Below are 21,390 nucleotides of genomic sequence, written 5' to 3'. Positions count from 1 at the left end.
CCTCTTAGGGTCTTCTTAATTGCCTCGCATTTGACACAGTTCCTGAACGAGCAGTGCTTAGGGAGCAGGAGCTCGCTGACTCCCTTCTGCAGTAGGCATCTTGCTTAGAGGAAGGCCGTTTCTCTTGCTTCCCTCTCTTCTGATGGTGTTTGCGTATTTTCAGAGCCTCTGTGGAGATCTGATCCTCCCTTTCACTTCTTGCTTTCATGATGATTATAAGCTTAGAGTGAAACCTGTCTAGAGCCAGAGGAAGTAAAAGCAGGGTAGGTCTTGGTCCAGCAACACCAGTTCTCACCACTCCTCATCTTTGTGTTTACATTGTGTCTCTCTGAGAAGCTAAGAAACCCCAACGGACGTGCTGGTTCATCCATTCGCTAACTTGTGAGGTTTCATCAAACCCACTTATCAAAAAGAAGGGCTGTAATTAAGATTTTAGAGAAAGAAAGCTCTGTAGAATATTAGAGCCGATTGGGACTTTATAGGTATTCATTTGGCAAATGAGCATCCTCTCGTTAAAGGTCACTGGAACAGCTGAGACTAGAACTGAGGCCACAGGGACTCTCTGTTTATATTGTTGCATTTGTCACCTGCCTTGGATCCATCTTACATGATTTAGTTTTTCTTATGTTGAGTTTTCACTCTTGTTAGATTTCTGTTCAAAGATACAATTTCCAGCTTCTTATCTCTCTATATAATATCTTAAAAAGCAGAAGTGATTTTATCATTTAAACCTTTTCCTCAGCTAGTCTCCTGAGTCCCTCATTTCAGTACAACTGTTCTGCTCCCTGTCCCAGAGAAATGCCTTGCTTCACCCCTGAGCTTACAGTATTATTTCCTGTCATTGTTCTTGTTGCTTCAGTTTTCTTTCAGAGTCAGTCAAATTTCAAAGTCATCCTGGGTAAGGGCTACGTCTGCCAAGCCTGTGCTAGCCCTTGTGACATACCCCGATATTATTCATGTGCTTTCTGTGTTCTCTTTCTCTTTTCAAATATATAAATATTTCTTCCTCAGATAGCCTTTATGCTCCTTGAGTAAGGGATGAGAATCTGATTCATCTGGAGCTCTAGTACCAGGCAAACAAATTCATTCTTTCATTCATTAAATTAACAGACATTTTTATTGAGTGGCTATAATGTACTAGGCTCTGGGATTATTAAATGATAAGTATTTTTGTTTTCAAGGATTCAAAAGTTTAGTTTGGGATTCAGGCAAGAAGACAGGCAGAGTAACACATGGCGAGTGTGTCACAGCAGTATGCTAGGTGCTGTGGAAGGGTAGTAAAAGGGTACACAGCTTGAACGGGAGGATAGAGTACATGACTTTTGCCTTTATGAACTGGTAGGAGGTAATTCTCAAGATCTAAATGATGCATAAAAAATCATTTTTAACCAAGAGGTAGCTAGCTAGAAAAGGAGCAAAGATCAAAGCTAGAGGAAATGGATGAATTTCCAGCAGAATATAAATGCGGCAAAATGACCTCAGAAGAAGTAGAAAACTACAATTATAATAGAAGTTAATAGAAATATGATTAATGTTTGTTAAAAGAATATATCATATCTAGATGACTTTACACTGAATCTTAATACACCTTTGAAGATCAGATAATTCCAATGTCTAACCTAGATGGTAGAAAATGATGCAGAACCCTCATATCAAAACCAAATGATGATAAGAAAAATAAGCAGTGGAAAAAAGACTGTAAAGCTGATCTTATGATTATATATACAAAAATTCTAAATAAAATAGCATAGTTAATTCATCAGTATACCAAAACACTATGACTATGACTGAGTAGGATTTATTTTAGGAATGCAAAGATGGTTCAATATCTGGAAATCTATCAACATGATTCATTACACTACCAAATTAAGGGAGAGAAAAGAAGATGATCGTATCAGTGAATGCTATGGACATTGGAGAAAGGCATGACTAAGTAAAGGAGAGCAGCATTCATTCATTCACCCATTCCCCCATAAGATATATTTTTAAGGGTTTCCTGGCTAGGCATTGTGCTGGTATGGGGATACTACCCAGGAGCTTTCATTTTATTGGGGCATATAGGCAGGTGACTAACTAGCTTTCCTTTGGACTGTTATGAGAAAAGTACTAGAAGAGGCTAGAAAGGGAATTAAGCTATTCTTCTTAGAGAGAGTTAAGAAAATGTTCACAGAGTCAGAGGCATTTGAGCTGGGGCAATATATTAATAAAAACATAGGGGTTGGTGGAAAATACAGGGAGAGGAATGACATTGTTAATGATGAGCACAGCATGAGCAAGGATTCAGAATCACGAAAGTTTATGATAAATCCTGGAACTAGTGTCATGGGTCACTGTTGACAAGTAGAAGAATGGCAAGAAAAGGTGCTTAAAAAGGTCATCTGCAAACAGATAATTGGGCAGAAGATGGCCCTTGCTAGATGTGCCTTCTTGGGGAGGGCAGTGTCAGTGTAATTTATGATGCTAGGCATAACTGAAATGATGATGGAATCAGTGATTTGCACATTTATGCTTAAGTTTTTATTTTTATACTGTTCCAGTGGTTGCCTGTTCCTATATATCTATGGCATATCTGAAAAGGCCAAGGTGCCACAATCAGTAACTTGGAATTATTGTGTGCATGTGCATCTTTCCTTTAGCAATCACTGCATCCTATATCAACTCATTTTTTAAAGTTTCTAATTTTGAATAACTTTAGATTTACAGAAAAGTTAAAAGGACAGTATTAACCCATTTTGAAATTGTACAATTAAGATTTCTACTACAAATGTTCACAATGCTTTGAAACTTTCAAACTTTCGTTTGATCCCACTCAGTCCGCATTTATATTCACTTTACTCATGTTGAAAGCAAAACAGTCACTGTTATCCCCATTTAGTAGCAGACCAAGCCTTAATTAAAAACAAAAAGACAAGCACCTGAATTTGTTTGCTAGGATTTTGTTGAGAATTTTCGCATCTATATTCATAAGGGATAAATGGTCTGTAGTTTCTTTTTTTGTGTCCTTTCCTGGTTTTGGTATCAGGGTGATATTGGCTTCATAAAACGTGTTGGGGAAGATTCCTGCCTTCTTGATGTTGTGAATAATTTCTACAGGATAGGCACCAGGTCTTCTTTGTAGGTCTGGTAAAATTTGGGTGTGAAACTCTCTGGTCCGGGACTTTTTTCTTAGAAAGGTTTTTTATTACTCTGCAATTTTGGTACTTGATATTGATCTGTTCAGGAGTTCTATTTTTCCCTGATTGAGCCTATGGAGGCTCTGCATTTCTAAGAATTTGTCCATTTCCTCCATGTTTTCAAGTTTATGTGCACAGAAGTTCTTATAGTATTCATGGATGATATTTTGTATTTCTGTGGTATCAATTGTAATTTCTCCTTTTTCATTCCTGATTGAGCTTATTAGGGTCTTTTCTTTTCTTCTCATTAATCTAGCAAGAGGCATGCCACTTTCATTTATTTTTTCACAGAACCAACTTGTCTTATTAGTCTTCCATATAGTTTTTTTGTTATCAATTTCATTTAGTTCTGCTCTGGTCTTTGTTATTTCTTTTCTTCTGCTGGGTTTGGGGTTGATTTGCTCATCTTTTTCCAGTTCTTTGAGGTGATTCATTAGATTGTTGATTTGTGATCTTTCTGACCTTTGGATGTAAGCATTTATGAATATAAATTATCGTCTCAGGACTGCTTTAGCTATGTCCCACAGATTTTGATAACTTGTGTCTCCTTTATCATTTAGTTCAAAGAATCTTTTGATTTCCATCTTAATTTCCTCCTTAACACAATAATCGTTCAGCAGAAGGTTGTTTAGTTTCCATGACTTTGTGTAGAGATGAGAGTTTCTGTTGGAGTTGATTTCTAATTTTATTCCACTGTGGTCTAAGAAGATGAAAAAATGTTCAACATTTCTAATAATCAGGGAAATGCAAATCAAAACCACAATGAGATATTACTTAACTCCAGTGAGAATGGCTTTTATCAAAAAGTCCCAAAACAATAAATGGTGGCATGGATGCGGAGAGATAGGAACACTCATACACTGCTGATGGGACTGCAAACTAGCACAACCTAGTGGGGGGAGAGGGGGGCTGGGTATTGACACTTAATGGGTGTGGTGCGCACCATCTGGGGGATGGACATGCTTGAAGCTCTGACTCAGGTGGGGCAAAGACAATATATGTAACCTAAACATTTGTCTTTTGTACCCCTGTAATATGCTGAAATTAAAAAAAACCCCAAACTTGGTGTTTTTCAACCCTGAAAGATGGGCTTGATTTTGGTATTTAGGAAAAAATGTTCTCAAGTGATTCCAAATTTGCAGCCAGATTTAAAAACCACGAGTAAAAGAGACATTCATTGTTTGTTTTTCTATATTGGTTTTGTGCTAGGTCTTGATGGTGGTTTAGAGATGTGTAAAATATGGTCCCTTCCCTTTTAAGGAACTCACAGCTTAGTAAGTGTGTATGCGTGTGTGTGTGTGTGTGTGTGTATGTGTGTAAGTAAAAGGTAAAAGGTGCAGGGGAGTACAAGGAGAAGAAGGTCCCTGTAACCCCAGTGAAAAGCAGCTATCATCACTGGCTTCAAAAACATGTATCCTGATTCCCAGTTTAGAGTCTTTATCATTGATTCATATTATCCTTTTCTGTTGAGAAAACGACACCCCCAACTGTTTACCGCCTTGCAAGATGGTCGTATAATTCCCAGTGACTTTCTCTGAGAATAGAGGCATTTCTTTCTTCTCACTTTGCACAGCACTTTATGGTATATAAAGCGCTTTAATACTGCCTTATTGGTTGGCATAAAAACTCTGAGACTTAAGGAGGACTAGGTTTTTTAGTCTTAATTTTAACGTGGAAATACCTGAGCACTAGAGGAGGTGCCATTCCAGGTCATGCTACTCATTCCCAGCATGGACAGATGTTAATACCCGTGCAACACTGTTTCCCAACTCTCTCCCTCTACCTTGCCTTTCTATTGCTATGCCGTGTATTGAGGCCTTTATTTTTTCCTGCATTTCCAGTGCTCTTTGTCTTTATAGATATTTGGAGATAATCATGTAGCCCTCTTAATTAATTCAGTTCAATTAATAAATTACTAGGTGGATTTGGGGCTGGGGGCAAGTGCAGGGTGCCTTCCGGGCCTCCCCGTGCTGGAGAGCTCTTGCAATCAGGCTTGGAGAGCCCTCCACAGCGGCAGTCTGTGAGGCTCATCCCCAGCAGGCAGGCTGCTTGGAGGGGTGTGATTGGCTTACCCAGAAGCGGAAACAGCATTTTTCTTTCTTCAAATAGTGTATGCAATTTGATCAGAACAGTATCCGGGCTGTGCCAGTTGCCCTCTTCCTAGTTAAAGTAAGTTTTTCATAAAGGTTCAAGATGGTATCAGCTCAGCATAGCTCTCGATGGGCATTTCTTTGTTGTGGAGGGATGACCTGTGTCTTGCAGGTGTTGAATATTCTATCCTCTGGCCCTAAATGCCAGTAATTTGGCAACCAATATCCCCCTCTTCCCCGTTTCCAAGTGCCCCTTGGTGGGGAGCAGAGCTACTCCTATGGATGGGTCATTTTAAAGTGTCCTGCCATGTACCTATTATGCTCCTGTTTCCAAAATTAATTTTTGGTAGTTCCTTAATGCCTGCAGACTAAATTTAAATTCCTGAAGTGTGCATGCTGAGCTGCCTAGGCTTTGGTTCCATCCCACATTTTATTTCTTTTGCTATATACTTTCTCTTATCCCCTTTCCAGCCACACTAAACATAAGTGCAGGGTACTTTTCTGCCTACATAACTGTGCTAACCTTGTTCAGGCCCAACCTCTACTTAGAACTCAAGGCTCAGTCTATATGTCACCTCATCAATGAAGTCTTGTTAGTTTTGTTCCCACCAAGAAGTGAGCTGTTTTTCTGCATCCCAGCAACATTTTTGTGTTTTGAACCTCATTTAGGTAACTTAACACCTCATTTAGGTATAACCATTTAACTGGTTTTAATAGAATAATAATAAAATTGAAGATTTTATCTAACCTTCTACCATAGAAACTTTTTCAAGTTAGGAATCATTGCTTATTCATATCTATTTCTCCAAGAGTCCTCTTCCTCTTCCTCCTCCTCCTCCCCCTCCTCCTGATGAATCTTCTTCCTATTCTGTTTTCCTTCTTCCATTTTGTTTCATCCTTCTTCTTTCCAGAGAGCTTTATCAAGATTCATTAAGTATTGCCTTCATTTTCGTATTTCTACAAAAATATTGTTTGTTTCTTTTGAATTGCAGATTCCAACAATGTCTCACCCATCTTGGCTGCCACCCAAAAGCACTGGCGAGCCCCTTGGCCATGTGCCTGCACGGATGGAGACAACCCATTCCTTCGGGACCCCCAGCATTTCAGTGTCTACACAACAGCCACCCAAGAAGTTTGCACCAGTAGTTGCTCCAAAACCCAAATACAACCCATACAAGCAACCTGGAGATGAGGGTAAGTGCTGGGATTTCAGAGTTTTGTGCCCAGAGTGGGAAAGTTGAATGTAATAGAGGTGGTTTATAGTATAGAGTTGTGCTGGAAAAAGGGAGCTCACAGATTCACAGTGTGATTATCATAGTGTATGGACTGTCAAAGGTTAAGCGGCCCCCATGAAATCATCTAGGCCACCCTCTCGTTTGGGAACAAAGAGATTAAGACTGGATAGGGACATATGTCTGTGGTTACACAGTGAAGTAGGGTTAGAGCCCAAACTAAAAATCTTGCCTCTTCAGTCTTAGCTCAGCGCCCTCATACTGTGTTTTCCTCTACCTCCGGCCCATTCTCTTGTAAAGATGTGTCTCCCACCCAGTGGTTTCTTCCTCGTGCCAATAGACCAGAGTCCCAGAATGCTGCCAAGCAACAATCCAATCAGAAACTCCTTCAAAGTGAACATACTAAAGTGCTGGGAATTTTTTTTTTTTTTTTTTTTTTTTTTACCTTCTCTGGCTATTTTCCTTCCCTTAGGCTGCTGTAGGATAAAGTTGTCTGGAGGGCTCTGGAGATCTGCATTTGTTGAAGCTTATAGAAAAAATCTGAGTGAAGCCTAGTTTCAGGGTTTTTAATAACAATATATTCAGCTAACATCAAATGGAGTTTGAAGTTCTACGTGAGCTCAGCATCTCACATGTATGTGTGTGTACACACTCACACATCCCACCTCACAGGCTGTGTGAATGATGCCATACCCGTTTGTTGAAGAGTTTTCCTGCTATTACCACTGTCAGCAGCTCATTCAAACCCATGAAAGAATAACTTATAACTAACAAACCAAACATTAGACTTCTGGGAGCTGAGCGAGAAGAGGCAGTGAAAGGAGATCCAGCCCTTGTTTCTCTGTTTTCTGCTCCTGTTATTACCTACCATAGCTTCTCCAGAATGTTTCCAGTTGCTTCTTAGATGACATTAGTATGTTTGTTTACTAATACTACCTGAGACTACTTCATGCTCTGTGATATAGTTCAGTCCTTCTTTTTTCTCTGAATCATCTCCTGTTCCCAGTAAACACTTTATTACTAGTATCTCAGGACCCAAATTATGAGTATCTCAAGACTGATGTCAGAAGCCTAATCCAGATGTCTAGCTTGTGTAAGGTGACTGGACACTTGGGCCAGTGGTAGGGAAGGTCATGAATCATCAGCACACATGGCTGAGCTGTCGATCTTTGGATATCCTTTCCCTAGAAAGGGCAACACCAAGACCATTAGAAAGATTCTCTGGAAAAACAATAAATGAAGCCCTTGGTGCTATGCTAATTTCCATAGCAGTGCTTGAAGTTTTATTGCCCTTGAAGGAGACTGCATCTTTGAAATTAATCAAGGACTTAGTGAACTGGCTTTCTTTGGCTCATCATTCTTTAGTGATTGCAGAGCTTGGGAATGGGATCTGGAAGAGAATCCCTCTTAACAGGGATAGGAGGAGCCATGTGTTGGCTTCCTCATTTATGTTTTCAAGGTGTCCCCCTGTCAGCTTACTAGGGGCATTGTTATTTTGTCTTCTAACTTTTGGGGAGAGCTAAAATGGACTTCTGTTTAATATGAAGGGAAAATAAAGACATGGTCAGTTATGGAGTAGGAGGCAAAGGTATGAGGAAGTCACTTCGTAGGTGTGACAATTGGTATATGCCTAGTGTTAGGGTGATGGCAGGTCCTATATTAAGTGGGCTAATAAATGGCACACATGAGGTGGGGAGAAGCAAAGTGTATGATGGCCTCCCTTCAGACCCCGTCCCTCTCAGTGCCATGAATCACAGTGAGTCAGCCTGGCCATGACGCCCCTGCTGTGACAGGTCCTGCCTGTGTGTGGCTGTCTTACTCTTCAGGGACACTGGGGTAAACTCTCACTTGTTTGCATGCCCCGCAGCTCGCACTTCTTGGCTTCTTCTCCCATACACTTCTGTTTTCTGTCAAAATTCTATTTGTATCACTTTCTCCAAAATGTCTAGATCGGCAGTAATCACTCCCTTCCATGGGTGTCCACATACATCTTATTCTATGACCGCCAAATTTCTACAACTTTTTAAAATTGCTCCTGCTTGTGTTCTTTTACATATTACACATGAGTATATGCCAGGCCCTACGCTTTTTCATTATTATTTTATTGCCTTCCCATATAACCCATGAAGTGTTTTTTTCCCCCCATAAGTAAATGGAAACTTAGAAGAGGTGACATTCTCTGTGATTTTGTGCCTAGTAAATTTGTAAATGTAGGTTGTTGTCCATATCCAGCATGTGATGCTACTTGCTCTTCTATTCACGACACTTGTGGCGCCAAGCCCTGTATTACAGTGATTCTTCCCTACTTCCCTTGTAAGAATATAAGCTTTGCATCCCACTGAAGCAATAAGACATGGTTTCTCACTCGTCCTTATGTTCCTTGGAGCTCTTGTTGTGCTACTGTGTTTTTAGTAGGAATGGTTGCATATGGTCAAATGTATGTCTGTGTGTTCTTATGTATGTGTATGTATTTGGATGGGTGGCAGATGCTGGCTGGGTGAGTGCGCTGCTCGGTAATACTTTCCTTGCAATAAGGAGTTTGGAATATGGCATCTTCATGTCGAGCATCTCAGCCTTTTGTTTTCTGAAGTTTTGGTTCATTCTTGTGATTCTGCCAGTCTTTCTCTCTCTCTCTTTGTCTCTCTCTAATATAACCTTTCCTGAATCTGAAAAAAAGGCATTTCCCTTTAATATATACATGCTAAAGACAAATATGGGGAATCATATATATTTAGCCTTCTTTTTAAAATAGAAGCTACATGTCTTCCTCTGCTGTATATTATAACACTGGATATTTGTTGGAAGTGTAGAATTTGCTTTTACTTTATATTTAATTTAAATGTTATTGGTGCATTCTCTGTTACTCTAAACATTTTTATAATTCATTTTATATTTTGTTTAAATTTTTATACATTTTAAAAGTTTATATCTTTTTTTAGGTTTTATTTATTTATTTATTTATTTTGTTGTTGTTGTTTATCTAGAATGTTCCTGAAATCCCAAGATAGTAGGTAGCTCAGGTTTTGCTTACAGGGTGGATTGGTGATCCCAGCTCATGTTTCTTATGCCTCAGCTCATGCTTTCTTTGCCTTCAGTAAATGCTTGTCCCCCTGTTTCCTGCTCCTAAAATCTTTCAATCCATTGCTTAAAAGTTGACCACCAAGAAGCTCAATCACGAAGACAGAAAGTTAGAACTAACAGAAGTCACACAGTGCAGCTGCTTCTGTTGTAAATGTGAAAGCTTCAGCCTCAAGAGTGTTTAGTTCCTTACTCTGAGATGAATATTCTGCTCAGAGCAGAATTAGCACCAAACCTCAAGTCCTTTCTAACTCTAGAGTTATCCAGAACCTTGCACTATATTCTAGTGACAAGTGACAACTGTTCTTTATGACCTCATAACCTCATTATGCATCGCATACAATTCTTATCATAGTGTGCCTTTTAATAGAGTTGCTTGTGTATGCACCTGTCTCCTCAAGTAGACCCTGAATTTTTGGAGGCAGAGGCTGCCTGACTGATTTCGTTATCCACAGCAGCACCCAGCAGGATCTCTGACACAGGGGCACTCAGTGGTGCTTGTAGAGCTGAATAGGTAAACATAGCAATGCACACTTGCTTATACAGGCACATGTTCTCTAGGTTCTCAGCTCCTGCTTAGACTCTGTGGTTCTGCAGCTTCAACCTACATATTTGAATTACCGTTACCCTGCTGTACCCGTATTTTGAGCTTTTTAGTGTGGGATTTGTTTGACCACTGCTACCTTGAAGTTACCAATTACATTTCTCACCTTGGTATTATGTATATGATCGCTGGGGTTTGCTTTCTCATTTTTAAATTCTGACTGTGAAAGTAGAAAAGTACCCAGATGTTGTACGTATCAGCTTGTAATTTTGTGATACCCATATTTATAATTTTCTTTTATGAGATATTCTGCTAATAACCTCTTTCTAAAAGGCTTTGTCACATTTAAAAGTGGGGCGTGTTTTTTCCCCATTTAGTAGCCCTTTAGGCCTCAAGGTCCTTTTATTTGACTTCCATTGTTCTCATACTTTTCACTGATTTTATAACAACTCGTGTTTCCACAGCTAACTTAGAATACCCGTATGTTTCCAAATGCTTTTCTTCTGGCCAGTACTGTAAGCTTATGAATCCATATCTATTTTTATTAAGTTTTGTCTTCTTAGAGATTTTACAGTGTTAACTGTCTATTTCATTTTTGTGAAATGACTTTGATATGTATTTATGATTTTGTCCCATAAACTTCTATTCAACTGATGAGAACAATAAGATAGTGCAATTTTTCTGTGGGTCTCTAAAGTCCCAGCCTTTAGCATTGTTTGTCCTGTAATCTTGGTGCTCTCTCTGCTTCAAATTAAAAAACAAAAAACAAACCCAACAAAACAAACAAAAACCCCCAAAACAACAATAATAAGAAAACCAAGCTTTAGACTTTGATGGCAGAACAGAGTGTAGTTCTTTTTCTGTTTTTGGTAGATAGCAAAGTAAGTAAATTTTCCAACTTTGCTAATATACTATTTTCTTGAGATGGTTTTTGAAATTATTCTGCTATTACACTCTAGAAATTAGCATCTCAGTCTCTCTCCCTCTCTCTTCCAGTTGCTTGGCTGAATGACATTTGGTAATGCTTTTTAGCCATCATTACAGTAGATAATCATTCAGAACGATTTGTGAAGTTTTCAATTTTGTGAAGTTGGAGTTGTCTTATGTCCTAGAATTCACTTTCTCCAGCCTCTGAAATTCCTTTTAAAAACATTTTTATGTTAGGTCTTTGAAAAACTAAATCCACTGGGTACCAATTCAAGGTGATCCTTTTGGTATAACCCCTTTATATTGGTATAACCCCTTATAGATTATTTAGCATTTCCATATTCATTGTTTTTTAATTTTCAGAAAATAACTCTTACTGTAGCTCTGTGAAGCAGGTAGAACCTATCTTATTGCCATTTTAATGTCTGGTAAACTACCAAAAGTGAAATAGCTTATTAAAGAATCATGCAGCTAGTAAAAATAGAAGGGAACCTTCATATCTAGGGCTCTTAATGATTTTAAGGAGTTCTATTTATTGGAGGTAGGATTAGACATCTTATATCTTTTCTAACTCCATTATTTTATTAATTCATGATTCTTCTGTGAAACCAATTTCAAAGTGGTGACCTTTCCCGCAAACTATTCCTACACGTATTACCTAGTACACTTCTATATAACATAAAAAAGGCCTGTGTTTTCCACCGTTGCCTACAGTGTTTCACTTAGACTTGTCAAGGTAGATCAGAATAGGTAAGATGAAGTTTATTAAAAAGGGGGTCCTAAGCCTGGATGATTTCTTTTACTCCAGCTTTTTGTGCTTTATGCTACCCTGAGGTTATTAATGCATTGTATGGAGGAAGAATAGTTAGTTATAAATGATTGCTAATATACCTAAGAGTTTGGAGCTGAACGGTCCAGAGCCCAGGTTTCCTAAGTGCACTCATTCCGCTATTCACAGGAACAGGCAAGTTTGGAGTTTGGTTCCTAGAAATTGACTAGTCCTGGGTTATTGCTACTTGGTAGAGAATTAGCCATTAGTGATGTATTCTGGTTAGGAAGGACATATTTGTTTTCTTAACAGATAACTACTAACATGTGAGGGAAATGAATGGCCATCTATGGCAATATATTTAAAGGAATAATTTAGACTGGATTTTCCCCACCATTTTTATTTTAAACATATAGGCCAATTTGATGCTACTTCTCTTTTTACTGTTAGGAAAACCTTTTTCTTTTTTAAACCTGGAGTAATTAGTGGTAGAAAACAGTTTTATTTAAATATTTAGACTCACAGTGTGCTTTTCTGTCTCTGGAGTTCTGTAGTCTTTGTTCCTCATGCAAGGAGAATCTTGCCTGTGACTCTGGAGGTACAAATGGGAAACATCTTCTTTTGGTAGCCCTGGCAGTCGTATTAAATTACCAGCAATCACAGAAGAGCAGTTGCAAATCTCAGACATTTGTTATAATTACGCATGGTGTGCCACAAGGATAGTCACAAGTTCACTGAAACACCAGGGATTCTAATGAAACCTGGGTTTGACTGGCCTCCTCCTTTTCTGGATCGGGGAAAGCATCTTGAGCCTCATCCATCACTGTGGAGTGCAGTACACGAGTTTTAATTTTCAGGTCCTCGGGGAAGAAAGGACAAGCTGTTCCTTCATTAAAGGATCAGATATTAATTGTATTAATTTGATCATTACATTGCATTTTTCAGCAGAGAAAATAATTTGCAATTCTTGGGGCGACATCAGGTCTTACCAAATATATGTAGACCTTGTCACTGCTTGAGAGTGCCAGGGTCCAACACTAGCCTGAAGATCAGGGCATTTATCTTCAAGCCTTAGTTTTACCACTTGGTCTTGGGCATGATGCTTCTGTATTACAGTCTCCTGAATTTATTAAATTAGCTGGCAATATTTATTATCTTACAAGATTGTTTTGAGGACCAAATGTAATGATAAGTGTAAAAATGTTTTTAAGTTGTAAAATACCTTACAACTTTAAGAGTGACTATTGTATATTTATTCAACAGTCATTTATTTAAAACAGATTTTGTGCCAAACACTCTTCTAGGGGCTGACGTAATGGCAATGAGCAAAACACAGACTAATCCCTTCCCTCTTGGAATATATTTTCTTGCTGTAATAAAAATAGCTTATTGTTATTAATAACTTAATATTGATAAAATTATAAAATAGCATTTACTGGATAAATGCATTTTATGACTTTATACACATTATTATTAGTAAGTATTTCAAATTATAAAATGAATCCTATAGTATAGGTCAAGCACTACTAACCTGAAATCTGAAGTGCTCCAAAATCCATAACTTTCTGAGCACTGGCATAATACTCATAGGAAATGCCCATTGGAGCATTTTGGATTTCAGATTTGTGGATTAAGATGCTCAACTGGTAGGTATATGCAAATATTCCAAAATCAGAAATTCAGAGCACCTCTAGTTCCAAACATTTTGAATAAGGATACTCATACTAATAAATGTATACTATTATAAACATAATTATTACTAATAATGCTATCCATATATACTGATAAATATCGTTAGCTTCTAATAACAGTGATAGGAGTCACAGTGTCTCAATACTATCTAAACTATAAAATTCTAGAACCAGGTTCATCAGTACTCAGGAACAATTAAAAAGGCATCTAAGAATTCATATTTCAGATTCTCCCTATGTATGTGGTGAGTGTAGAAAAGTCTTCATTAGCAAAAGAAATCTTCAGCATCAAAGAATCCATGCTGGAGAGAAATCCCGTGAGCGTAGCAAGTATGCGAAAGCCTTTCGGACTTCTTCCCAGCTAGGTCATCTAGAGTGTGTCCACTCTGGAGAAAAGCTTATGCTGGACTTTTGTTGCTTTGGCCTCCCAGAATGTCCTTTTTATTGGTAATAGTGCACTCAGTTTCCTTTTAGATTTTGTCATCCACTCAGGAGTGGAGTGTGTGACACAGGCCTGGCTCAGCCTCAGATTCTTCCCTCGAGCCACAGTTCACATGTTGGTAGGTGACCCAAGGTGGTCCGATAAGAGTCCCAGGACTTGGCAAGAACAAGAGCTAATAGGAAAAAATACTCTTTCTCATTTTTGACCCCCATTGGTTTTAAAGCTAAGAAGAACTCCTAGATTTTCATGGAGGCTGTGAATAAAGTCAACACAGCAAAAGATATCTGAAAGTTGAAGAGCAATCAAATGTTGAAGATATTATTTGAACAGCCTCATTAAACCATGTCTGAAGCTAGGAGAAAAAAAATCCCTTCATTTCAATCCCTTCATTTCCTAGATAAGAATAGTTAATTCACAAATACGTTTTAGGGAGATAGAAGGTCTTTGTCCAGGAATGCTGTAAATAACAAATGAAAATTGTTGATGCAGGCAGGGGTTATTATCCCAGTTTTAGAGACTCAGGCAGGTCATGTAGCTTGTTCAGTATTGCAGATTAGTAAGGGGTAAAACTAAGCCTTGATCATGTGGATTCCTTCCATGATTGCCACAATTTTGTGTCATGGATGTGTTTTGGGTGACTTGTTTAGAAGCTACAGTGATAGAACTAATATATCTGAACAAACTGGATTAGATGTTTTAGAACAAGATGTTCATATATTGTTGACAGAAATCTCTTTTATTTTGTAAAGTGTCAGCTTAGTTAATTGCTGAAATGAACTCCTTACTAAGGTGATGGGTTCCTTATCCTTGTATGGTTCAAAAACAATGATTAATGTTGACTTTTGTGGCGAAGTGTACTTTAATTGTCTTTATTTTAAAATTATATAAATATACAATGCTATTGTCACTCTATAGTTTAAATGTGAACAGAGCTTACTTTTTTAATAATAATAATATAGAGGGAGCCACAAAGAAATATCACCATACACCTATTAGAAAATCTAAACTAAAAATTTGTACCATATGCTGGCAAGGATGTGGAGAAATGATCTCTCACATTACTGTAGGAATGTGTAAAATGGTATAGCTACTCTGGAAAAATCTTGGGCAGTGTTTTACAAAAGTAAACATGTATTAACCATGACTCATATGACTCAGCAGTTGCACCCTTTGGCATTTAATCCAGAGAAATGAAAAGTTATGTTCACATAAAAACCTGTACATGAATGTTCATAGCAACTTTTTTTCATAATGACAATACACTGGAAACACCCCAAATTTTTTTCAGTGAGCAAATATTTAGGCAGAGTCTGGTGCATCTATACAATAGAATAATACAACTCAGCAATAGAGAAGAATGAACTATTGATACATGCAACAACTTGAATTGACTTTAAAAGTATTATACTTAGTGAACAAATAAGTCGGTCTCAAGAGGTTACATATGTTGTATGATTCCATTTATAAGACATTCTTGAGATGAGAAAACACTAGAGATAAAGAACAAAGTAGTGGTTGCTAGGGGACAGAGGTGGGGGTAGGAGTGGAGCAGAGAGTGGGTGGGTGTTCATGCCAAGAGAAAACAACAAGAGTCCTTTGGTGGTGGTAAAACAGTTCTATATCTTGATTGGAGTGGTGGTGACATGAATCTTTAGATGGGATAAAATTAAATAGAACTATATACACACACAAATGAATGCAGGTAAAAAAATGGTGAAAACTGAATAAGGTCTAGTTAACAGTAACATAATAATGTCAGTTTTTTGGTAATGCGTTATAGCTATATGAGATGATACCGTTGGGGGAAGTTGGGTAAAGCGTCCATGGGACTCTGTACTATTTTTACAGCTTTCTGAGTCTATATTTCAAAATTTAAAGATTGATAATAGTAAGATAAAGAAATACATTTAGATTTCTTAATGTTTTCTTCTCCTACCCAAAGTGCCATCTTACATGCAATCTGAATTGCTTGCACCATACTTTTTAAGATCACTTTTATAATGTATGGTTTAAAACAGTGGTTTTCAAAGCTTTCCAAAGTCATCAGAGACTTGGAAAACATTAAAAAAAAAAGTGTTAGGTCCTATCTCAGTACTATACAATTAGAGTCTCAGGGCATAGGCCCCAGCAATCTGCATTAAAACAAAACAAAATAAAATGTTAATAAAATTCTGCAGGTAATTGTGAATGATGCTCAACCAAAATTTAGGAACTACTCCTCTATTTCAGGGACCAGTGATTTAATAATGTCCTTTGAATCTCCCAAGCCCTGTGGGTATACTCTTTCTTCCTTGGTTAATGACAGTAACTTTTCAAGCCTTAAGCATCTTCTGTTATGTGAGCAATGTGGAGATTCAGAGATCCAAAGCTTCCTTCATGTTGCTATTCTTTTCCCTCTGAGGTTTCATCATAGAAACCAGTTTTGTTTTTGTTTTTTTGCATATGTTGTCCCAAGGAACTTTATTAGGGATCCAAAAACAAAAGAAAGAAAATTTAAAAGAACAACAAACATTGATTCTTCTAGAATACCCCAGCAATACCCAAGTTTCTGCATTATAGAGTATTTGCTATTGTGTTACTTCATGTAGCAACACCTGAAATGTCAGCCAATTTGGGTCATGGCAGGCCTATGTAAATTATCTATAAATGGATTCATTATGGACATTATAAAAATAAAACTGACACCTGAGCCTTAGGGCAAATATGCCATATAAAGAAACCATACCCCAGAACAATGATTGACCTAAGGAGCTATAAAAAAAACAAAAAACAAAAAACATAATGTGGCGTTTATCTTTCTTCCTTAAAATTTCTGCAGTCTGAGACAGGATGGCTGAGGAGAACGCCTGGGGCAGAGGAGTATACATAGCTGGGATGTGGCACCTGACCCTCCTAGCACTTCGCCCTTCCAGCATTTTCCCTTATTACCCAGTCTTTACATTGTTCAGTACTTTGTTGTCAAACAGAATAGATGGTATGCTAGTCAAGATAGGGATATAACAGGCACCCCACACCCATAAAGTTACATTTTGTAAATTTAGTGCCATAAAAGTACATTTTGTAGGAGGAATTGGAGAAAGCTTCACAGAGGAGGGGACATCTGATCTGAGTCTTGGAGAATGAGTTAGCTGTTTACCAGGCAGGAAAGGGTGGTGAATGACATGACATGCCAAGCAAAGGGAACAGCATGTGCAAAGAGAATGACGCCCATCGTGACCCTTGTAATTTTGGCAGCTCTTTGCTTATGTCCTCAGGCAGTGCATCTGGGCTCCCAGAAGTAGCTTTGCAGTATGGACAGAGTGACTTCACTGTGGGTAGACACAACCGTCTACTATGCTCTGAAATTTACCTCTAAGAATATCTCCAGGAAGTTGGGTAGCTACAGAGAGGAAGGACCAAGAAGTAAGAACATACCGATCTTATCATATCATGGGCAAGAACACCTTCCTGGAGGTCTTGGCCAGAAGTATCATTACTATATCTCCTCAGTGATCTGTTATGCTTTAGAATGAAATGTTTCTGTTCATACAAATACTAAGGCGAAAAAGAAGAGGCAAAAAGCAATTCTCCTTCTTCGTTCTCCTGAAACTATTTCAAGACAGCCTTTTTACCTAGTCAAACACACATCTGTAAGAATGTGAGAGGTGAGCCAACCAAAACATTTTTTGTTCTGTTTTGCTTTCTTACTTGTCCATACTTTAGGGTGATTCTGAGAAAACAGGAAGCAATGAAAGAAGGATTTTATTATGAAATAGTAATTACAACTTGCAGTTTTAAATGTGTGTGTGAGTGTGCATGCATGTGAACACTTTAGAACACTTTCTTATATAATATCTAGTTCTATCACCCCAATGTCCTATAACATTATTACCATTCCTACATTATTGTGGTTCCTAAAGACAAATGAAATATCCAAGATTCAGAGGACCCATGATGAGGCTAATAAAAGGAGAAGCCACATTTGACCAAACTACTATTTTTCCTTAAGTATTGGTAATGTAAAATAACTATTGTACGATAATCATTGATTATATTATAGTTATTACTAAAACAGTTTATCTGGTAGAATAGTGTCTTAGGGACATGAAAAACTTTTTAGTGAATTTATTAGTCTCTACTGCATTTGAAGTCCACTTTGCTTTATTGCTACCCAGTCTTTTCAGCTACACTGTAAAAGATAGTTATGATCACCCTCAATCTGCAAAGAGTGTAATGTATGAAAAGTGAAATAACATAGTGCAAAGCTGGGATTTGAACCCTTGGCTTCTAACTCCAAATCTATAACTTTTCCTCAGCATAACATTGCATCTCATTTTAATGCTATTATTATTTTTATTAAAAGAAAAATTTTCTCATCATTTATTTTCCAAGTCATCACTATTCAAAGCTGTTTGAAAATTGACACCATCCAAATAATGTGTGAAAATTGCTTAGAATCACCTGTGCATGGTTGTGTATGATGTATGAAAATATAAAACAGTCAAAGTAATCTCAAGAATCATTACCAAGGAGACATTATTTCAGAAAGCCTTTGCAATAACTATTTGAAATCTTCATAAATTCAGGTGAATTATGTCATCTTGCTTAAATGTGTTAGTTATCACTGGTAATTTTATTGACATTAAAATGAAATCAAAATGACATTTTAATTTGCCATTATTTTTGTTATTGATCTGTTCATATATGTTATAATGACTTTAGTTTTATTAAATGCTTCCTCTATAAAAAATTACTCGCTGAGAAGGAAATCTCCAGGTGCTCTGAGGTGTACCTAGAAACCTCACCATTTGAGGTAACAGTGAAATGTCATACATGCACACCCAATGTGGTCCCGGTAGACAGATTTTACTTTTTCATATCTTGATTTCTGCATTTACTTCAGTTCTTCTATTGGGGCCAATTTAGATCCATTCCATGCCAGTTTTATTGATCAGGGCTCTATAGTAGATAGGAAAAAGTAAAAACACATCTTAACTCTTAAGCAGTTTATATTTTCATTAGAAATTTGACATATGAAAATGACCAGTTACCTAACAGTATAAAGCTGTAATATAAGGCTTCTATTTGTGAGTGACTCTTTGGTTAACTCTATCAGACGACTCAGAAGAGTTTACTTGGGGGGCCAAGACAGTGTTGGGAGGCTACAAAGAGGGAAGACTTAGGGGAGGCTAAGGTTAAATACATAGACTCTGGCATTAGATAGATCTGGGTTTAAGTCTTGCTTTTACCCTTTAATTCTCTGGGAATTTGGGCTCACTAGGATAAGTAACTACCTAAGCTCTCTCAATTTGTTTTTAACTTTAAAATAGAGTTATATGTATCTTAAATGAAGTAATAAATTGGTATAGCGTTTGGTACAAAATAATCACTACTGCAATGGAAGCTACCATCATTATTATCACTATTATTATTATTATTGAAATTACAACATGAGCATTAGCTCTTGGGGTCATATTCATGTTTTTTTTTTAATTTGTAGATTTTTAATCATAACTATCCAATATAGCTCATACTGGCCATTTAAAAAATAATCGTAGTTTTATCCTTTTTTTTGTAGTATTATTATGTATTTAATGATTGACAAACATGTTTGTCCTTGGTAGAATGATGACATGTTGCTATGTCCTTTTTTGAATTTGCATAACACCTTTCTCAGAAAGAACTCTACTTTACTTGAACTCTATCAATGTAGATACTGTATTTATACTGTAATATCTCTTTGAGAAGTAGTATTTTTATTACTGAACTATACAGTTAACAATGTAGGTGAATATGTTATAAAGTAAATTAGTAATTTTTACTTTTTTAAATTTGTAGTTTTATAAAATATCAAATTATACAGTGAAATTTTGAGGATTACTAGCTACATAATCTCAGAAAAAATAATTTAGTTAGGGATTTTATCTTGGGTGCCATTCATTTCTGGGATTCATATTTAGGATTCAACCAGTCTCCTGAAGTTGTATTTAAACTTAGTCCATGTGTATGTTTTTTTCAGGGAAAGTGTTCATAACATTATCAAACCCTCAGAGAGAGTGTTAACTCACTCATTAAGAAAGATAACACCCCCTGTCTAAGGGGTCACGAGTCTCCCAAGCAAATTATATTGGTGCCACTTAAATAAAAAGCAGGTTTTCATTTTTTCTCTCACCCAATTTAGTGGGCAATGTCTGAAGAGATATCTGAGTATGTGATTATGCTCCTGGGGAATGTTCTAATAACTACATTAGAGAATACAATGTATATACAATTTAATGTATTTTATGTATACACAATTATTTCATGATATATGGTTTCTAGCACTAATATATATTTTTCCTTGTTTATCTACACAACAAATATTTGCACAGCCTCTGGGCTGTGCATATGTAAGGCAGGGCATGGAGATGAATAGGGCTTGGAATCTCTTTGCTGGGAGGGATGGGATCCCCATTTTATAGTTGAGGAGATCAAGGCTCAGTGATGAGTTTGCTTGGACCAGGTCCTGTAGGTAGAAGGTAGTCCAGAGGAGATTAAAGCATAATTTTTCTGAACCAAAATTGAGTTCTTTAAATTGCAACATGCTTTCTGTTGCTTAGCATGTAACTATTACCCATACATTTTTATTTATTTTTCTTTTTTTGTGAATTTAAAATGTCATATTTGTTCTGCTTCCATTATTGCAGTTTTGAATGATGATTCATCAGTGCAGTGGCCTATTTTAGTGAACCACAATAGCTTGGGTAGAAAGAAAAAAGATCTAACATACTCAGGAATGGAAAGCAGCCATCTTTTTATAGCTAAAATTGCAAACATCTGGCAATTACTCTGTTCTACCTCCCTTCAAAAAAGAAGAATCATCCCTTCAACTGGAGCCTGCTGCTGTGTTTAATCAAGGCCGTCTGCAAGCCTTAAGGAGCAATAGGTTTTGATTCCAGGAGTCCATTGCCTAACCCAGTTGGCCAGCCTCTTCAGAAAATACACCATTTAATGCTCCCCATATGCTACTGTGCTTTATAATCATAATAATGGTAATATGGCAATTAATAACGATAGAAAACTTCCTTTTGCTTTTCTGCCTGGCTCATTTGTGGTAGCTTTTATGGCAGCTTTTTATATCTTGAAAGTTAGTTGTTTGGGTAAAGATTGCCTCTCCCCATACTCATAAGCTTTTTCTATGTCTTAACAACAGATTCAAATATCAGTGTAACCAGTAATTACCAACTTGATTTTATTATAAACTGGTCTAGAATAAAATGGTGAAGGAACAAATCAATTTCTTTTTAGAGCCTAACAGTGACCTTGTACTAAAAAAGCAGTCCATGATGGTTTTGGCCCCTTGGTGCCCCACCCTTATTTCTTATGGTGATAATTGTTTGTGAAACTAGTTCTTCCCTCAATGGCCAAAGGCAACTCTGTTGGCAGGGGAAGTGAGAAAGACTGGTGGTTTACAATAAATGCTGAG

The 21,390-nt window shown here is 37.2% G+C and overlaps 1 protein-coding gene across 1 annotated transcript in view; it reads left to right on the top strand.

The window, feature by feature from the left end:
• LPP (LIM domain containing preferred translocation partner in lipoma) overlaps positions 1–21,390 on the top strand; it is a 645,020-nt gene that overhangs the window by 203,331 nt on the left and 420,299 nt on the right. The window contains exon 5 of the mRNA XM_069472792.1: positions 6,256–6,457. Within this exon, the coding sequence (XP_069328893.1) occupies positions 6,265–6,457 (193 nt within the window). The 5' untranslated portion in view covers positions 6,256–6,264. The remainder of the gene's footprint in view (positions 1–6,255; positions 6,458–21,390) is intronic.

The sequence above is a fragment of the Eulemur rufifrons genome, chromosome 7 (genome assembly GCF_041146395.1).
Source record: "Eulemur rufifrons isolate Redbay chromosome 7, OSU_ERuf_1, whole genome shotgun sequence".
Classification (NCBI taxonomy): domain Eukaryota; kingdom Metazoa; phylum Chordata; class Mammalia; order Primates; family Lemuridae; genus Eulemur; species Eulemur rufifrons.
Note: the sequence above shows the minus strand (reverse complement) of the source record. Positions and strands in the feature narration are given on the sequence as shown.